This window comes from Schistocerca cancellata, chromosome 2, assembly GCF_023864275.1.
Source record: "Schistocerca cancellata isolate TAMUIC-IGC-003103 chromosome 2, iqSchCanc2.1, whole genome shotgun sequence".
NCBI classification, from domain to species: Eukaryota; Metazoa; Arthropoda; class Insecta; order Orthoptera; family Acrididae; genus Schistocerca; species Schistocerca cancellata.
In genome coordinates this window covers 1,124,993,215-1,125,012,104 of record NC_064627.1, presented here as the reverse complement: position 1 = coordinate 1,125,012,104, position 18,890 = coordinate 1,124,993,215, and the positions used below count along the sequence as shown (strand labels likewise).

At 41.3% G+C, this 18,890-nt stretch overlaps 1 protein-coding gene across 1 annotated transcript in view; it reads right to left on the bottom strand.

The window, feature by feature from the left end:
- The window catches only part of LOC126161266 (uncharacterized), a 322,839-nt gene that overhangs the window by 105,094 nt on the left and 198,855 nt on the right, over positions 1–18,890 (bottom strand). The window contains exon 10 of the mRNA XM_049917005.1: positions 16,123–16,245. Coding sequence (XP_049772962.1) covers positions 16,123–16,245 — 123 coding nt within the window. The remainder of the gene's footprint in view (positions 1–16,122; positions 16,246–18,890) is intronic.

Sequence of the window (18,890 nt, the reverse complement as noted above, 5' to 3'; positions counted from 1 at the left end):
TGGTCTTACATTAAATCAGTAAGCGGATCAAAACAGCATATCCACACTCTCTGGGATGAGAATGGCATTGAAACAGAGGATGACACACATAAAGCTGAAATACTAAACACCTTTTTCCAAAGCTGTTTCACTGAGGAAGACCGCACTGCAGTTCCTTCTCTAAATCCTCGCACGAACGAAAAAATGGCTGACATCGAAATAAGTGTCCAAGGGATAGAAAAGCAACTGAAATCACTCAACAGAGGAAAGTCCACTGGACCTGACGGGATACCAATTTGATTCTACACAGAGTACGCGAAAGAACTCGCCCCCCCCCCCCCCCCCCCCCCCATTCTAACAGCTGTGTACCGTAAGTCTCTAGAGGAACGGAAGGTTCCAAATGTTTAGAACAGAGCACAGGTAGTTCCAGTTTTCAAGAAGGGCCGTCAAGCAGATGCACAAAACTATAGGCCTATATCTCTGACATCGATCTGTTGTAGAATTTTAGAACATGTTTTTTTGCTCACGTATCATATCATTTCTGGAAACCCAGAATCTACTCTGTAGGAATCAACATGGATTCCAGAGACAGCGATCATGTGAGACCAACTCACTTTATTTGTTCACGAGACCCAGAAAATATTAGACACAGGCTCCCAGGTACACACCATTTTCCTTGACTTCCGGAAGGCATTCGATACAGTTCCACACTGTCGCCTGATAAACGAAGTAAGATCCTACGGAATATCAGACCACCTGTGTGGCTGGATTGAAGAGTTTTTAGCAAACAGAACACAGCATGTTGTTCTCAATGGAGAGACGTCTACAGACGTGAAAGTAACCTCTGGCGTGCCAGAGGGGAGTGTTATGGAACCATTGCTTTTCACAATACATATAAATGACCAAGTAGATTGTGTCGGAAGTTCCATGCGGCTTTTTGCAGATGATGCTGTAGTGTACAGAGAAGTTGCAGTATTAGAAAACTGCAGCAAAATGCACGAAGATCTGCAGCGAATAGGCACTTAGTGCAGGGAGTGGAAACTGACCCTTAACATAGAGAAATGTAATGTATTGCGAATACATAGAAAGAAGGATCCTTTATTGTATGATTACATGATAGCAGAACAAACACTGGTACCAGTTACTTCTGTAAAAGATCTGGGAGTATGCGTATGGAATGATTTGAAGTGGAATGATCATATAAAATTAATTGTTGGTATGGTGGATGCCAGGTTGAGATTCATTGGGAGTGTCCTTAGAAAATGTAGTCCATCAACAAAAGAGGTGGCTTACAAAACACTATTTCGACCTATGCCTGAGTACTGCTCAACTGCTCATCAGTGTGGGATCCGTACCAGGTCAGTTGACAGAGGAGATAGAGAAGGTACAAAGAAGAGCGGGGCGTTTCGTCACAGGGTTATTTTGTAAGCGTGATAGCGTTATGGATATGTTTAGCAAACTCGAGTGGCAGACTCTGCAAGAGAGGCGCTTTGCATCGTGGTGTAGCTTGCTATCCAAGTTTCGAGAGGGTGCATTTCTGGATGAGGTATCGAATATATAGCTTCCCCCTATTTATACCTCCCAAGGAGATAACAAATGTAAAATTAGAGAGATTCGAGCGCGCACATAGGCTTTTCAGCATTCATTCTTCCCGCGAACCATACGCAATTGGAACAAGAAAAGGAGGTAATTACATGGCATGTAAAGTGCCCTCTGCCACACACCATTGGGTGGCTTGCGGAGTATAAATGTAGACAGATGTAGATGTAACCTTGCCTCAACATCATTCCCCAAATCCCTCAATATGCAAACTAATCTTACATCCGCAGAAAGAACCGCAGTCCACCATCTAAAAACAGATCACAACCTTATAATCCTACCTGCTGACAAAGGCTCTACCACCATTGTTTTGAACCGCAAGGATTACATGGCAGAAGGACTCCATCAGCTGTCAGATACTTCCACCTACAAACCATGCCACAGTGATCCCATTCCAGTAATCCAGCAGGATCTCCAGTCACTACTCAAATCCTTAGGTCCATCCCAGAACCCCTCCCCAGAGTCCACCTCTCTACTTACCGCTGCCACTCCCCACACTCCCACCTTCTACATGCTTTCTAAAGTCCATAAACCCAACCACCCAGGACGCCAAATTGTGGCCAGTTACTGTGGTCCCATTGAGAGAATCTCTGCTGTCGTAGAACACCACCTTCAACATATTACATGGAATCTATCCTCCTATATAAAAGATACCAACCCTTTCCTCGACTGACTCTCCACAGTTCCTGTCCCTTTACCACACGGTGCCCTGCTCATCACTACCGATGCCACCTCCCTGTACACTAACATTCCTAATGCCCTTGGCCTTACTGCTATTGAACACTACCTTTCCAGACGCCTTAAGGATTCCAAACCAACAACCTCCTTCCTAGTCTCCATGACCAACTATATCCTCACCCATAATTACTTCTCCTTTGAAGGCATCACCTACAAACAAATCTGCGGTACGGCTATGGGCACCCTCGTGGCACCATTCTATGCTAACCTATTATGGGCCATCTAGAGGACTCCTTCCTAAAAACCCAGAATCCTAAACCCCTCATTTGGTTCAGATTCATTGATGACATCTTTGCTATCTGGACTGAAGGCAAGGACACATTATTCACATTCCTCCAGAACCGCAACAACTTCTCCCCCATTTGCTTCACCTGATCCTACTCAACCCAACAAGCCACCTTCTTAGATGTTGACCTTCACCTCAGAGATGGCTACAATAGTACCTCCATCCATATCAAACCTACTAACCACCAGCAATACCTCCACTTTGGTAGCTGCCACCCATTCCATACCAAGAAGTCCCTTCTGTACAGCCTAGCCACTCGTGGTCGTAGCATCTGCAGTGACGAGCAGTCCCTCTCAAAATATACCAAGGGTCTCACTGAAGCCTTCACTGACTGTAATTATCCTCCCATCCTTGTATAAAAACAAATCTCCCGTGCCTTATCTTCCCAGTCTCCCACCACCTCACAAAGTCCCACAGTACATCCACAAAGGAGCATTCCCCTCGTAATTCAGTACCATCTGGGACTGGAGCAACTGAATTACATTCTCTGCCGGGGTTTTGATTACCTCTCACCATGCCCTGCAATGAGAAATGTCCTGCCCACTATCCTTCCCACCACTCCTACCGTGGTATTCCGTCGCCCACCGAATTTACACAATATACTTGTCATTCCTTACACAACCCCTGTTCCCAATCTCTTACCTCATGGCTCATACCCCTGTAATAGACCTAGATGTGAGACCTGTCCCATACATCCTCCTACCAGCACCTACTCCGGTCCTGTCACTAACATCACCTATCCCATCAAAGGGAGGGGTACCTGTGAAATCAGTCCTGTGATTTACAAGCTAAGCTGCAACCTCCGTGCTGCATTCTATGTAGGCATGACAACCAACAAGCTGTCTGTCCGCATCAGCGGCCACCGACAAACTGTGGCCAAAAAACAAGTGGACCACTCTGTTGCTGAACACGATGCCAAACATGATATCCCTCATCTCAATGACTGCTTCACAGCGTGTGCCATATGGATCCTTCCCATCAACACCAGCTTTTCTGAATTGCGCAGGTGGGAACTTTCCTGCAATACATCCTGTGTTCCCGTAACCCTCCTGGCCTCAACCTTCATTAATCACTGTCCTCACCCACCCAGCCTCTTCCCTGTTCCCTATCCAGCACTACACAGCCGTCATTTCACCGCCACTCCCAGTCTTTTAATTTCTTGTATTTCTCTCCTTTCCACCACTTAACCCCCCCCCTCTGCGCCTTCTCTCCTGCTCTCTGTCTAAACTGCAACACTTCACTGTCCGCCACTCCCACCATACTATCCCCCCCCCTCCCCGCCACAGCCTCCTCCTTACCCCCACCCAGTCGCCATTCCCATCATGCACTAGTGCTGCTGTTCGCAGTGTGGTTTCAGCTCTCTGAGTCTGCAGATGTCTGTGCATGTTGTGTTTACGCGCGTGTGTGTGTGTGTGTGTGTGTGTGTGTGTGTGTGTGTGTGTGTGTGACTACTGCTGACAAAGGCCTTAGTGGCCGCACGCTTTAATTGTGTGAATCTTTTTGTTGTGCCTATTGTGAGGCAGTATCTGTGCTATATGGTGAGTAGCAACTTTCCTTCTCTGGTATTGTTACATTCCATCCTGGATTTTCGTTTTCATATTGGCTAGTTCAGCAATATACCATGGATTCTTATCCCTATGTTTATTACTGTTACTTTTAGCATTAACTTTAAGTTTGTATTCAGGGCAGTTGGTCTTGAATATATTTAAGAAGGAATGAAAAAAATCTATCGAACAATGTATTGCCAGAGCCCTGGGCATTATTGTTAAACATATGTGACCAGTCATAATTACTGAGTGAGATGACGAAATCAGACAATTTTTCTTGCATTATTGGTCTTGTGATGACTATTTTAGGCACTTTAAACTCCTTGTAGTCCATATTAGGCCTACCTGTACCTATTTTACCCAAACAGAGTCATGGTCCAAGAAATCGAAGACAGCTACATCTGAAGATAGTAACTCTCTATTTACATTTGTAAGTATGTTGTCGAGACATGCAGACTGTCTTGTGGGTTTGCAGTTCGTAAAAGTGAAGTTGAATTGTCATAACAGGTTTTTAAATTCATTTACGGTGTGCACGTCTTTGTTTACATTAAAAGCGGCATTGACATCTCCACCAATCACTATACTGTATTTCTTCCACTGAGGACTAAGAAAGAAATTTAGTAAATTCTCAAGTTTTTCTGAAAATATTAGTGGACTTCCATCCAGCGATCTATAAAGAGATACAATAGCAATTTTTAAATGATCCAGATATACACCAGTGGCTTAAAAATGTGTCTCACTGCACAGAAATCCTAAATCTAGTTCATTACTACAGATTATTAATTCATTCTTAATGTAAATTGATACACCCCCATGAATATGATGTTCTCTGCTAAAGCTGTTGCTAAATAGAAATCATCTAGTACATGAAAAGATATTTCATTTCCTTTACACCAGTGCTCACTTAAGCATACTGCATCAAGTAAGTTCTCATTTGCAAATTTGTTTAAAATTATGTGTTTTCCACTTGTTTGTTTGTTGTTGTGTGGTCTTCAGTCCTGAGACTGATTTGATGCAGCTCTCCATGCTACTCTATCCTGTGCAAGCTTCTTCATCTCCCAGTACCTACTGCAACCTACATCCTTCTAAATTTGTTTAGTGTATTCATCTCTTGGTCTCCCTCTACAATTTTTACCCCCCACACTGCCCTACAATACTAAATTTGTGATCCCTTTATGCCTCAGAATGTGTCGTACCAACCGATCCCTTCTTCTAGTCACATTGTGCCACAAACTGCTCTTCTTCCCAATCCTATTCAATACCTCCTCAATAGTTATGTGATCCACCCATCTAATCTTCAGCATTCTTCTGTAGCACCACATTTCAAAAGCTTCTATTCTCTTCTTGTCCAAACTATTTATCGCCCATGTTTTACTTCCATACATGGCTACACTCCAAACAAATACTTTCAGAAACGACTTCCTGACACTTAAATCTATACTCGATGTTAACAAACTTCTCTTCTTCAGAAACACTTTCCTTGCCATTGTCAGTCTACATTTTATATCCTCTCTACTTCGACCATCATCAGTTACTGTGCTCCCCAAATAGCAAAACTCCTTTACTACTTTAAGTGTCTCATTTCCTAATCTAATTCCCTCAGCATCACCTGACTTAATTTGACTACATTCCATTATCGTCGTTTTGCTTTTGTTGATGTTCATCTTATATCCTCCTTTCATGACACAATCCATTCTGTTCAACTGCTCTCCCAAATCCTTTGCTGTCTCTGACAGAATTACAATTTCATCAGCGAAACTCAAAGTTTTTATTTCTTCTCCATGGATTTTAATACCTACTCCGAATTTTTCTTTTGTTTCCTTCACTGCTTGCTCAATATACAGATTGAATAACATCGGGGAGAGGCTATAAACCTGTCTCACTCCCTTCCCAACCACTGCTTCCCCTTTCATGTATCTCGACTCTTATAACTGCCATCTGGTTTCACCTTACGTGTTCCAATATTTCTACAGAATCCAAACTGATCTTCCCCGAGGTCGGCTTCTACTAGTTTTTCCATTCGCCTGTAATCTGCTTTCCCTTCTTTGCTTAGAACTGGGTTTCCGTCAAAGCTCTTGATATTCATACAAATGGTTCTCTTTTCTCCAAAGGTCTCTTTAACTTTTCTGTAGGCAATATCTATCTTACCCCTAGTGAGATAGGCCTCTACATCCTTACATTTGTCCTCCAGCCATCCCTGCTTAGCCATTTTGCTTAGCCATCCTGTCGATCTCATTTTTGAGACATTTGTATTCCTTTTTGCCTGCTTCATTTACTGCATTTTTATATTTTCTCGTTTCATCAATTAAATTCAATATTTCTTGTGTTACCCAAGGAGTTCCACTAGCCCTCGTCTTTTTACCTACTTGATCCTCTGCTGCCTTCACTACTTCATCCCTCAAAGGTACCCATTCTTCTTCTACTGTATTTCTTTCCTCAATTCCTGTCAATTGTTCCCTTATGCTCTCCCTGAAACTCTGTACAACCTCTGGTTTAGTCAGTTTATCCAGGTCCCATCTCCTTAAATTCCCATCTTTTTGCAGTTTCTTCAGTTTTAATCTACAGTTCATAACCAATAGATTGTGGTCAGAGTCCACATCTGCCCCTGGAAATGTCTTACAATTTAAAACCTGGTTCCTAAATCTCTGTCTTACCATTATATAATCTATCTGAAACCTGTCAATATCTCCAGGCTTCTTCCATGTATACAACCTTCTTTTATGATTCTTGAACCAAGTGTTAGCTATGATTAAGTTATGCTCTGTGCAAAATTCTACTAGGCGGCTTCCTCTTTCATTTCTTACCCCCAGTCCATATTCACTTACTACGTTTCCTTCTCTTCCTTTTCCTACTATCGAGTTCCAGTCTCCCATGACTATTAAATTTTCGTCTCCCTTCACTATCTGAATAATTTCTTTTATCTCATCATACATTTTATCAATTTCTTCATCATCTGCAGAGCTAGTTGGCATATAAACTTGTACTACTGTAGTAGTCGTGGGCTTCATGTCTATCTTGGCCACAATAAGGCGTTCACTATGCTGTTTGTAGTAGCTTACCCGCACTCCTATTTTTTTATTCATTATTAAACCTACTCCTGCACTACCCATTTTTGATATTGTATTTATAACCCTGTATTCACCAGACCAACAGTCTTGTTCCTCCTGCCACCGAACTTCGCTAATTCCCACTATATCTAACTTTAACCTATCCATTTCCCTTTTTAAATTTTCCAACCTACCTGCCTGATTAAGGGATCTGACATTCCACACTCCGATTCGTAGAACGCCAGTTTTCTTTCTCCTGATAACGACATCCTCCTGAGTAGTCTCCGCCCGGAGATCCGAATGGGGGACTATTTTACCTCCGGAATATTTTAACCAAGAGGACGCCATCATCATTTAACCATACAGTAAAGCTGCATGACCTCAGGAAAAATTACGGCTGTAGTTTCCCCTTGCTTTCAGCCGTTCGCAGTACCAGCACAGCAAGGCCGTTTTGGTTAGTGTTGCAAGGCCAGATCAGTCAATCAGCCAGACTGTTGCCCCTGCAACTACTGAAAAGAATGCTGCCCCTCTTCAGGATTTTTCCACTTATACTTTCAATATTGAGATAACCTATCTTGAGAGACAAAGTTGGTGAGTAATTTTTTTTGTGGGGGCAATCGTCATTACCGCTATATTTCTCTCTAGTGTTACCAACATTTATTATTTTATCCTTATCTTTAATCTATGTAATGGGAATTACTGAAGTTCGGTGGCGGGATGAACAAGACTTCTGGTCAGGTGACTACAGGGTTATAAACACTAAATCAAACAGAGGTAATGCAGGAGTAGGTTTAAGAATGAATAGGAAAATTGGAATGTGGATAAGCTACTACAAACTGCATAGTGAACACTTTATTGTGGCCAAGATAGATACAAAGCCCATGCCTTCCACAGTAGTACAAGTTTATATGCCAATTAGCTCTGCAGATGATGAAGAAATTGATAAAATGTATGATGAGATAAAAGAAATTATTCAGATAGTGAAGGGAGACGAAAATTTAATTGCCATGGGTGACCGGAACTCGATAGTAGGAAAAGGAAGAGAAGGAAATGTAGTAGGTGAATATGGAATGGGATTAAGGAATGAAAGAGGAAGCCGCCTGGCAGAATTTTGCACAGAGCATAACTGAATCATAGCTAACACTTGGTTCAAAAATCATAAAAGAAGGTTGTATACATGGAAGAAGCCTGGACATACTGGAAGGCCTCAGATAGATTATATAATGGTAAGACAGAGATTCAGGAACCAGGTTTTAAATTGTAAAGCATTTCCAGGGGCAGATGTGGATTCTGACCACAATCTATTGGTTATGAACTATAGATTAAAACTGAAGAAACTGCAAAAAGATGGGAATTTGAGGAGATGGGACCTGGATAAACTGACTAAACCAGAGGTTGTAGAGAGCTTCAGGGAGAGCATTAGGGAACAATTGACAAGAATGGGGGAAAGAAATACAGTAGAAGAAGAATCGGTAGCTTTGAAAGATGAAATAGTGAAGGTAGCAGAGGATCAAATAGGTAAAAAGACGAGGGCTAGTAGAAATCCCTGGGTAACAGAAGAGGTATTGAATTTAATTGATGAAATGAGAAAATATAAAAATGCAGTAAATGAAGCAGGCAAAAAGGAATACAAACGTCTCAAAAATGAGATCGACAGGAAGTGCAAAATGGCTAATCAGGGATGACTAGAGGACAAATGTAAGGATGTAGAGGCTTATCTCACTAGGGGTAAGATAGATATTGCCTACAGAAAAGTTAAAGAGACCTTTGGAGAAAAGAGAACCACTTGTATGAACATCAAGAGCATTGACGGAAACCCAGTTCTAAGCAAAGAAGGGAAAGCAGAAAGGTGGAAGGAGTATATAGAGGGTCTACACAAGGGCGATGTTCTTAGGGATAATTTTATAGAAATGGAAGAGAATGTAGATGGAGATGAAATAGGAGATATGATACTGCGTGAAGGGTTTGACAGAGCACTGAAAGACCAAAGTCGAAGCAAGGCCTCAGGAGTAGACAACATTCCGTTAGAACTACTGACAGCCTTGGGAGAGCTAGGCCTAACAAAACTCTACCATCTAGTGAGCAAGATGTATGAGACAGGCGTAATACCCTAAGACTTCAAGAAGAATATAATAATTCCAATCCCAAAGAATGCAGGTGTTGACAGATGTGAAAATTACCGAACTATCAGTTTCAGAAGCCAAGTTCGGAGTAGGTATTAAAATCCATGGAGAAGAAATAAAAACTTTGAGGCTCGCCGATGACATTGTAATTCTGTCAGAGACAGCAAAGGACTTGGAAGAGCAGTTGAATGGAATGGAAAGTGTCTTGAAAGGAGGGTATAAGATGAACATCAACAAAAGCAAAACGAGGATAATGGAATGTAGTGGAATTAAGTAGGGTGATGATGAGGGAATTACATTAGGAAATGAGACACTTAAAGTAGTAAAGGAGTTTTGCTATTTGGGGAGCACAATAACTGATGATGGTCGAAGTAGAGAGGACATAAAATGTAGACTGGCAATGGCAAGGAAAGCGTTTCTGAAGAAGAGAAATTTGTTAACATCGAGTATAGATTTAAGTGTCAGGAAGTTGTTTCTGAAAGTATTTGTATGGAGTGTAGCCATGTATGGAAGTGAAACATGGATGATAAATAGTTTGGACAAGAAGAGAATAGAAGCTTTTGAAATGTGGTGCTACAGAAGAATGCTGAAGATTAGATGGGGAGATCACATAACTAATGAGGAAGTATTGAATAGAATTGGGGAGAAGAGGAGCTTGTGGCACAACCTGACTAGAAGAAGGGATCGGTTGGTAGGACATGTTCTGAGACATCGAGGGATCACCAATTTAGTATTGGAGGGCAGCGTGGAGGGTAAAAATCGTAGAGGGAGACCAAGAGATGAATACACTAAGCAGATTCGGAAGTATGTAGGTTACAGTAGTTACTGGGAGATGAAGAAGCTTGCACAGGATAGAGTAGCATGGTGAGCTGCATCAAACCAGTCTCAGGACTGAAGACCACAACAACAACAACAATGGTCAACAATTGTAAACCTTTGAACGCCAGAGCTGCAAACTAATACACAGTACTGCCATGGGTATTTGCATAGCACCACCCTATGTCAACTTGTTTATGGGCCATCTGAAGGAATCCTTGCTGTCCAGTTGACACATCGAACCTCTTGTCTGGTTCAGATTTACTGATGACATTTTCATGGTCTGGACTCAAGGCAAGATCAACCTTTGTTCTTTATTCCATAACCTCAACACCTACTTACAAAACCACTTCAACTGGTCCTTCTCAGCTAAACAAGTCATGTTCCATGATGTTGATTTCCACTCTTCAGGTGGCTCCATAAAGGTGACTGCCTATATCAAGCACACCAACTACCAACAGTAACTCCACTTTGACAGCTATCACCCATTCCATATCAAAACGTCTCTTCCATACAGCCTTGTCATCCGTGGACACTGCATATGCAGTGAAAAGTGTGAGCTGTCAGAATATATTGATAACCTTACCCTAGAGCCTTTACTGTAAGACAGTATCCTGTCCAGCTCATCCATAAACAAGTCTCCCATGCCATCTGCTCCTCTGACACCAGTAATTCTGTTAACCAGTCACCAACCAGCACTCCTATGATCACCATGTATCACCCTGGCCTTGAAAAGCTCAACCACATCCTCTACCAGGGCTTCAAATACCTCATGTCGCGTGCTGAAATGAGGGATCCTGACATAAGAGGTATCCTGCCCAAAATCCTACCCACATCCCCCAAAGTAGTCTTCTGCCTTCCACCCAATCTACAAAATGTCCCCTATTCCAATACTACTCCCTATCCTGCACCTGATGGGTCACTCCCTTGTGATTGGCCCAGGTGCAAGACCTGTCCACCCACTACCTCCTACAGCAGTCCAATCACAGGTGTTTCCTACCCAATTAAAGGCACAGCCTTGTGTGAAAGCCACCATGACATAAATCAGATTGCTGCAATTACTGTACAACATTCTGTGTGGGCATGACAAGTAACCATGTAACTGGAAACTGTCTCTCCAACAAATTCTGTTCTCTTGCAGTCCCCTGGCCTAAGCCTGCACTGACCTGTTCCCACTGCCTAACCTTGCCTGTTCCCTTCTCACTTCTGTCTATATCATTCCTTCGCCACTCAAATCGAGTACTGCCTTCTCCCACCACTCCTGCTCAACCCCACCATGCAAGCATTCTCCATCTCCCTCTCTTTTTCTCCTTCTCTTCTCTCTCCTTTTCAATGCCTCTCCCTTATCTCTCCCCTCCCTTTCTCCCTCCTCATATTCACCTTTTTTTACTCCCCCCCCCCCCCAATCAGTTCCCTGTCACTCTTCCTATGTCTCTTGTTATACCCTCTGCACTTCTTTAATCTTGTGGGGAAATGTACATCAGGCCATAACAGTTTTCAGGAAACAAAAGGCAGTTATAAGAATAATGAAACAAGTGAGCAACAGAAAATCATGCAAACTTTTCTTTAAAGTTCTAAAGACCTTACCCCTTTGCTGCAGTTATATACTGGAAGTAGTCATGCATGTCAAAAAAAGCATACTGAGAAGAGAAAACCTTTTTTCTCAAAGTAAAAGAGTCCATGATTACAGTACCAGGTCAGACAGTGACATAAATGTTAATCATTGTAACACCACACTATGCCAAAAAGGTGTATATCATGCAGGAACAAAATTATACAACCAATTACATAGAACTACAGAGCTTTAAAAAGTCTGCGACAGCCTACCTTCTGAAAAATGCTACTATTCAATCTCTTAGTGTCTCATGCAGGAAATAATGTAATCTGTATCTTTAATTGAGTAATAAGTGAAAAATATACAGTATTTATAAAATTGTAATTATAAACTGTATAGATCCAATTTGTTATAAAAATTTAAATAATGTTTGTTTGATGTTTGAAAAACCAATAGATAAAAAGGTTTTCTGTCCAATAAACTGTGTATGAGATATGTACTGAAAAAGAGATTTATATGGACAAATAAATAAATAAAACTTTAATCTTGTTGAGTGGCTGTGAAGTCATCTGTCCAAAGACCTGCCTCTTTCCCATTACCACTTCCTTGCATCTTTCCCTACACCCTCCCCACTTTCATCAGCTCAGGCAACTATTTTCAATAACTGAGTATCAATAATTAATATTTTTGTGGTCACAGGAATATGCATTTGGTTGTCTTTGTGGTTGCATGTGTGAATGTGTGTACAAAAGAGCTGATGCTTGAAAACTAGTGTGAATGCTATTTTCTGTTATGTGTTACAGCACTCCATGCTTTGATTTAGGATAGTTTTTTGGAAGCTGTCCTGTGCTTGGTTGCCCACTGTTATCTTTTTTTATGTATTAAATCTTATTTCCTTAGATTTAACAGCCCCCTCTGTATGTTTCCCTGCAAAATCTGCTAATCATATGGAAGTCTGAAATTTTTGTATTTCTTGTAGGCAGTGTTTAGTTATGTGCAAGACAGAAACCACCTTCACTGTATCATTCAAAAGGCTCTTTAGTCCGTGTAACTTGCTGTTCGTGCCCTGTACATTATGATATAATAGAGAGACAGAATTACTCAGTTCTATATGAGGTGCATCTCTTGCCTCATTAATTCCTTGAAGTGAATAGTTTTCTTTCCATCTCTGGCTTGATCATCACACCTTGGGAGTCCTAGACTTCATCTCTGTTTTACTTTTCTGCAGTGGACTGGGTCATAAAAAATCTTCCTTGTGTTTTTTGGAAGCTGTCCTTTGCCTGTTTGTCCACTGTTATCTGCTGTTTTTGTCTTATGTTGTCTTCTCTGGTACTGATGCTTCCCCAGTGTCCCCCCCCTCCCCCCCCCCCCCCTTGGGAATATAGTTTTCTGTCCTGGCTCTTTACCAGCTATTTGTAGTATGGAAGGTATATTTATTGATAATCTTTTTTTTGTGGCTGCCGGTATTTTGCCAGACTATGACCTCTCATTTTCAGTGGCAGTCAGTTCTTCCTGTTGCAAGCAACTAACTGATGGGCTGCAGCATAGCCGAACGATGTGGGTACCCATAAAGTTTTTCCTTTTCCTTTCATAACCATATCAAGTACAGGTCCTGTGTAGTCACTCCTCCTTAAAAACAAATTAACATTCAGTTAGTTTAATTGCTCCGTATAGCATTTTCCATCAAGAACTTGTTTATTTTACATGTTCTATCATTACAGTTTGTCCTGTCAAATGTGCAGGGCACTGTGCACAGAATCACATTTGTGTTAGTTGTTTTTTAAAGTATCTTGCTAACAGGATTTTGGAAGTCTCTGAAATCTCTTTCTATGTCATTTGCTCCAGCCAGAATGATCCAATAATAATTTTTATTAGAGTTCTTTGCCTTTCCTTCAATATTGCTTACAACATACAGTATTTCAGTTGTGCACTCAGTTTGATAATGGATTATGCAAAATATCAGTTTATGATACATTCAAAGTACTGTACCTTCCTGATAGACTGTAACATTTTGTGGAAATATTACCAACAAATCGATGAACTAGTTTCTTTGAAAGAAGATATTCATTAAAGAATGGAGTACAACACAAACTTTCACACACCACTTATAACATCTCGGACTCACAGGTGTATACATTTACAAACTACTGGAGACACGGGAACACACTTCATACTTAGCAAGAAATGTCACTACTTCTACCCAACAGGTGCAAAAAAACTTAGAAATAAATGTGAACTTTTCCTACACATTTACTTATCCTCCTGTCTGTCATCATCAACTATCTCTGTGTAGAAAGAACATAATATTTCTGTGTTTTTAACTGCATTCAGAGCCATTACCATAAACTGATTTTTCTCACTAAAAGAAATGCTGGATTCTGGAAGATAAAAGTGTAGAGCATACATTCATAAGATCCAGTTCTGAAACATATTTATGACTCATTCGTTTGGTTATGCATAATGTTTTATAAATCCCATAATGGAGAGCCTTGAGAGATGTGGCATAACTTTAGTTATATAATAACAGGCTGAAACTGTTATTGAAGCTACTTCTGCAAATTTATACTGACAAGCAGCTAAAACTTGTACTAATCTTCTCACACTATGTAAATAACTTTTAGACTACTCTTTTTTTAAATGGCTATATTAATTGAACTGTAGGTACAGTGGAAGAAAGAAAAGACTGGCAGTCCTCTTTCAAGACTCAGCTGCTGCTTTTCTTATTTACTACAGCATAGAAATCATTCATGTAACTTCACTGATTTTAGAGAACATCATCAGCTCTCTATATACTGGAAATGTTGAAACCTGCTTAATATGGACATTAGTGTTAAACGTAATTTACAACCATGACTTCAAATATTCTGATACACAATAAGATCAATAAGACATTTTATTTCCATTTTCCTGCTTGGTGTCTCCCAAGAGCCCATTAAAGACTTTTGCTCCAGGTTGTAAAAGTCCATTCTGGAAACAAGACTAGGCATAGTTCTATATGAAAATTATTGCTACTTCAGGTATGATGCTTGTGACTTTCACAGTTCATCCTAAATTCACTCTTATTATTAACTGCAAATACCATTAGGGAGTAAATGTATTCAAATGTGAGTGTAAGAAGCCCCAGTTTCATAAAAAGGCTTTTGCATAACCTTCAATTTTCAGCTTCAAACAATATTTTTACTGCACACTTCTGTATAATACCTACAACAGAGCAAGTAGTTGCATTTGTTTATCTCCTGAAGTGCACACAGAATATAGTTAATTGTGATGAGGACATGGGTGTCCACAGAAATTTATACTGAGCATGAGGAGAGAGACAATTTTCAAATTAAATTTTTTATAAATATGTCAGTGACTTTGTAGGATGTTATGACTGTAAAACATAAATTTACAGTCATGAAAAATTCCTGAATGGAGCAATACACAAAATAAAGGAAAGGCCTATAGCTGACTGATGAGTGATGCATAGAAACATGCAATAGAAAATGATATTCACTCAAGATTTTGAGTTCTTGCTGCTTCTCTAGCAAAAGTACACACATTCGCACACAAAATTACACAAACACCCTAACACACATACTCACAGCCACAGAGAGACTGACATGCTTACTGAGAGCAATAATGGTAGCCTGAGGGGACAGAGGTAGGGAGGGGGTAGGGAAGGACACTCAGCAGCTGCATAACAAGACAAAAGCAGTTCAGAGGGTAGGGTGTATATGAGATAGAGAAAGGGAGGGATAGGGAGGGGCTGAGGAAGGGGAGAAAAGGAGAGACAGGTGTATATGAAGGGGGAGACAGTGAGGAAAGAGAAAAAGGGGGAATGGTGGAGAGGAAGGAAAATAAGGGAGAGAGCATGGGAAGAGCAATAGGAGATGGAAGTGCACTGTCTGGCAGGGGAAGAAGTGGTCCAGACAGCAGACTGAAGGGAAAAGATGAGGTGAAGCTCTAAAAAACACAGGTTAGCAGAGGTTTAGACCAGGAGGAGTGCAAGAGTGCAGTATATGCTGGAGAGACAATTCCCACCTGCATAGTTCAGAGAATCTAGTGCTGGAAGGTAGTATCCAAATGGCTCACCTAGTGAAGCAGATGTTGAATTCATTTGTGTTGAGGTGTGCAGCATTTTCAGGAAATCGATGATCAAGTTTGTGGTTTGCCATGGTTTGGCAGTAGCCATTATGGGAGTAGACAGTTGGTTACTTGTCATTCTCACATAGAATACTGCACAGTAGTCCCAGCATAGCTGATAATTTTTTACATTTGAGTTCACTATTTCATGATGAAGCTGTTCATTAGACTTACTTGTACACTTAAAAATATTACCTGGCATTGTACTTATCAGTTGACTTTTGGAAACAACTGTTTTTTACCACACTATTGATATTCAACAATGATATTCTTTTATTACTGGGAGGGGATGCCACTGAAATCTTACGTTAATGTGCATTTGTCGTTCTTCACGGTCATCCATAAGCTGTGTTGTTGTGGTGGTCACATTGTCCATCTCAATTTGTAATGTTTGTATCTTGTTGTATAGTTCAGTCAAGCCTGAGAGATCCTGGAAAACATAAATTTAAAAATTGTCATAAAAATTGGAGCTATATGGAAGAGAAACACTGAAAATTACAAATTAATAATAAGTACTGCTCTCTCTCTCTCTCTCTCTCTCTCTCTCTCTCTCTCTGTGTGTGTGTGTGTGTGTGTGTGTGTGTGTGTGTGTGTGTGTGTGTGAGTGAGTGCATGTGTGTTCCATGGGAATATGTAACATATGATTCAAACCAACTTAATTTTACATGTTACAGAATACTTCCTAAAAGACTAAAATCGAAAAAAAATAGAATAAATACATAGAGACAAAATATTTGCTGATGTATGTATAAAGAGGTAATGCATAATGCTGAAAGACACAAAACTACAGAGGGGAACTTCTGCACAGAACAGAAGGAATGTGCCACAAGGAAACCTCTATCTTGGACTTGAAAACCAGAGGCAAATCTGTCTTTTTCTCAGATCTTCTGGGTGTCTATTGAACAGGAAACTCTAAAACAGTGAAAATCAGTTTTGTTTCAACTGTTCACTGAATCAAAAAATGAGGTTGCTTCATAGGAGACCAGTACCTTCATATAAAAATAAACTTTAGAACTTGTAGTCTTTGTCACATATTAGTTTGTTTGAACACAACTGGATTTTGACTTTGTAGCCATCATCACACCATAAACTAAAACAACACAGAGAACCTGTAGTTGTAAACTTGATTACTATGTGTACTCTTTTTTTTCCAATATTTGATGGTGGATGTAAAATGTAATAAAAACTGTCAATCCTGAAATATATTCACTGAATGAATGCTGCAGTGTTTTCTGAATTAGTCTGTTGTATTAATCACAAGTTCTACGAGGAAGTGTTTGTTCAGGAATGGCAGAGTTAACATTCTGATCATAAATAAACATTCCAAGATGCATGAACAACACGCTGCAAAAAGGTTTGCAAACTAACACCACAGACTATTCTCACTGCACTTTTCTGTGGTAAAAAATATTATTTCTGAATTAACAAAGTTTCTCCAAATAGGATACCAAAGAAGGAACCCAACAGAATAAAAGAATGTGGTGACAGTCGACCACCAGTAACTTCACCAGCGAAGTGCAGAGTAAATGGTCTTTGGAGACTCGAGATTCTTTGGCGTTCCGTCTACTGCTTGACTGAGTGATATGCGTGTCGTGAATTTCTGGAGTGTTTTTCTTGTGTTTTCTGTAATCATACGAACCTTAGTAAAAGTGTCTTATCATAATAAGTTGGAGTTTTCTATGTGTGGTCCGTCGTTATAGCCCTAAAACCCACACTGGTGACCCCAAGTCGCGAAAATACGTTGTATTCGCTTACTGTGTATCACCAGTTTCACGCCAATAGAGAATGTCGCAGCCTTCAGTTTTTCCAGCAGTGCAGGATGCCACAACTGCAGAATGGACATTCGACTGTGAATTCGACTGTTTAGTACAACGCTTTCCCCCGTGTGCTACTAATACACCGGGAATGTTCGTATCTCTCCTCACCTGGCCAGACGACTCTAACCTCTGCCAGCATACCACACCAGGCGCTGTACACATCATCGCGGACACCTTCTACAGCATTCTATGCTTGACTCAATGATCCTCCAGCACAAGATCCCGGAAACCCCTCGCCCAAGTTTCTACCGCACAACATGGACCATGTGGCTGTCCAGTTTCAGGATCCACACGTATGGCTGCCCCCTCTTCAGAGCGGTCCACCATTTAATGTGTCCCCCTCCATGCTGGTCAAAGGGACACTCACGCCAACCGCGCTGGGATACGCCTACCCATCCTGCCACCCCGCGCACACCTCGGGCGATGCACCTGCCGTGGTTCCGCCCCGTCACTCGGCGCTCAGTCATGATCTAGCACCTCTGCTCGAGATTTCAGCTGCATTGGCAGTTGATCCTCCTGTGCCTGCCACGCTGTGCTCATCGTGTGGCTGTACAGATTCCCTGCCTACAAGGACTGGATACCACGTCTTGCCTACACAGCTAATGGACGTTCAATGCAACACATCGCCCATCACTGTGGAACAGTTCACACCAGTGAACACCGTGCAGAATCCCTGTACATTTCGTACCTTTCCTACAGCCCTGCAAGCACTGGCCCCCCAGTCGTTTTCCAAAGCTGCCGCCATTACAACTAGACAACCCAGTGACGTGGTTTACCTTGGTGGACAACATGTTGGACATACATGGTATTGCGAACGACAGCACTCGTTTTGTGTGTTTAGTGAACCACCTGCACAACCACCCTGATCTCATCAGTGACTTGTTGCTGTACCCACCCAAGAGCAACAAATATGCCTCTGCCCATTCATTACTCATCGAATGCCTCTCTCGTCCGCCAGCCGATACGATTCACAACATAATTTACAACGAGACTTTAGGCAACAGAACACCCTCAAGCTGTGGCGACGCTTGCTTGCACAGGTCAGTACTGAGATCTTGCCAAACTTAGCGCTCTGGGCATTGTGGTTGATGAAGCTGCCGCAAGAACTACAGTTACATTTGCTTCCACATACCGCAGCATCACTCGAGGATAAACTACGGCTGGCAGACCAGGCATATGCCATTATTCGACACAGCCACCTCCCTCCACGCAGCACAGTACCTAATACCGCTGAGGTTGGTAATCCTGTGATTATACT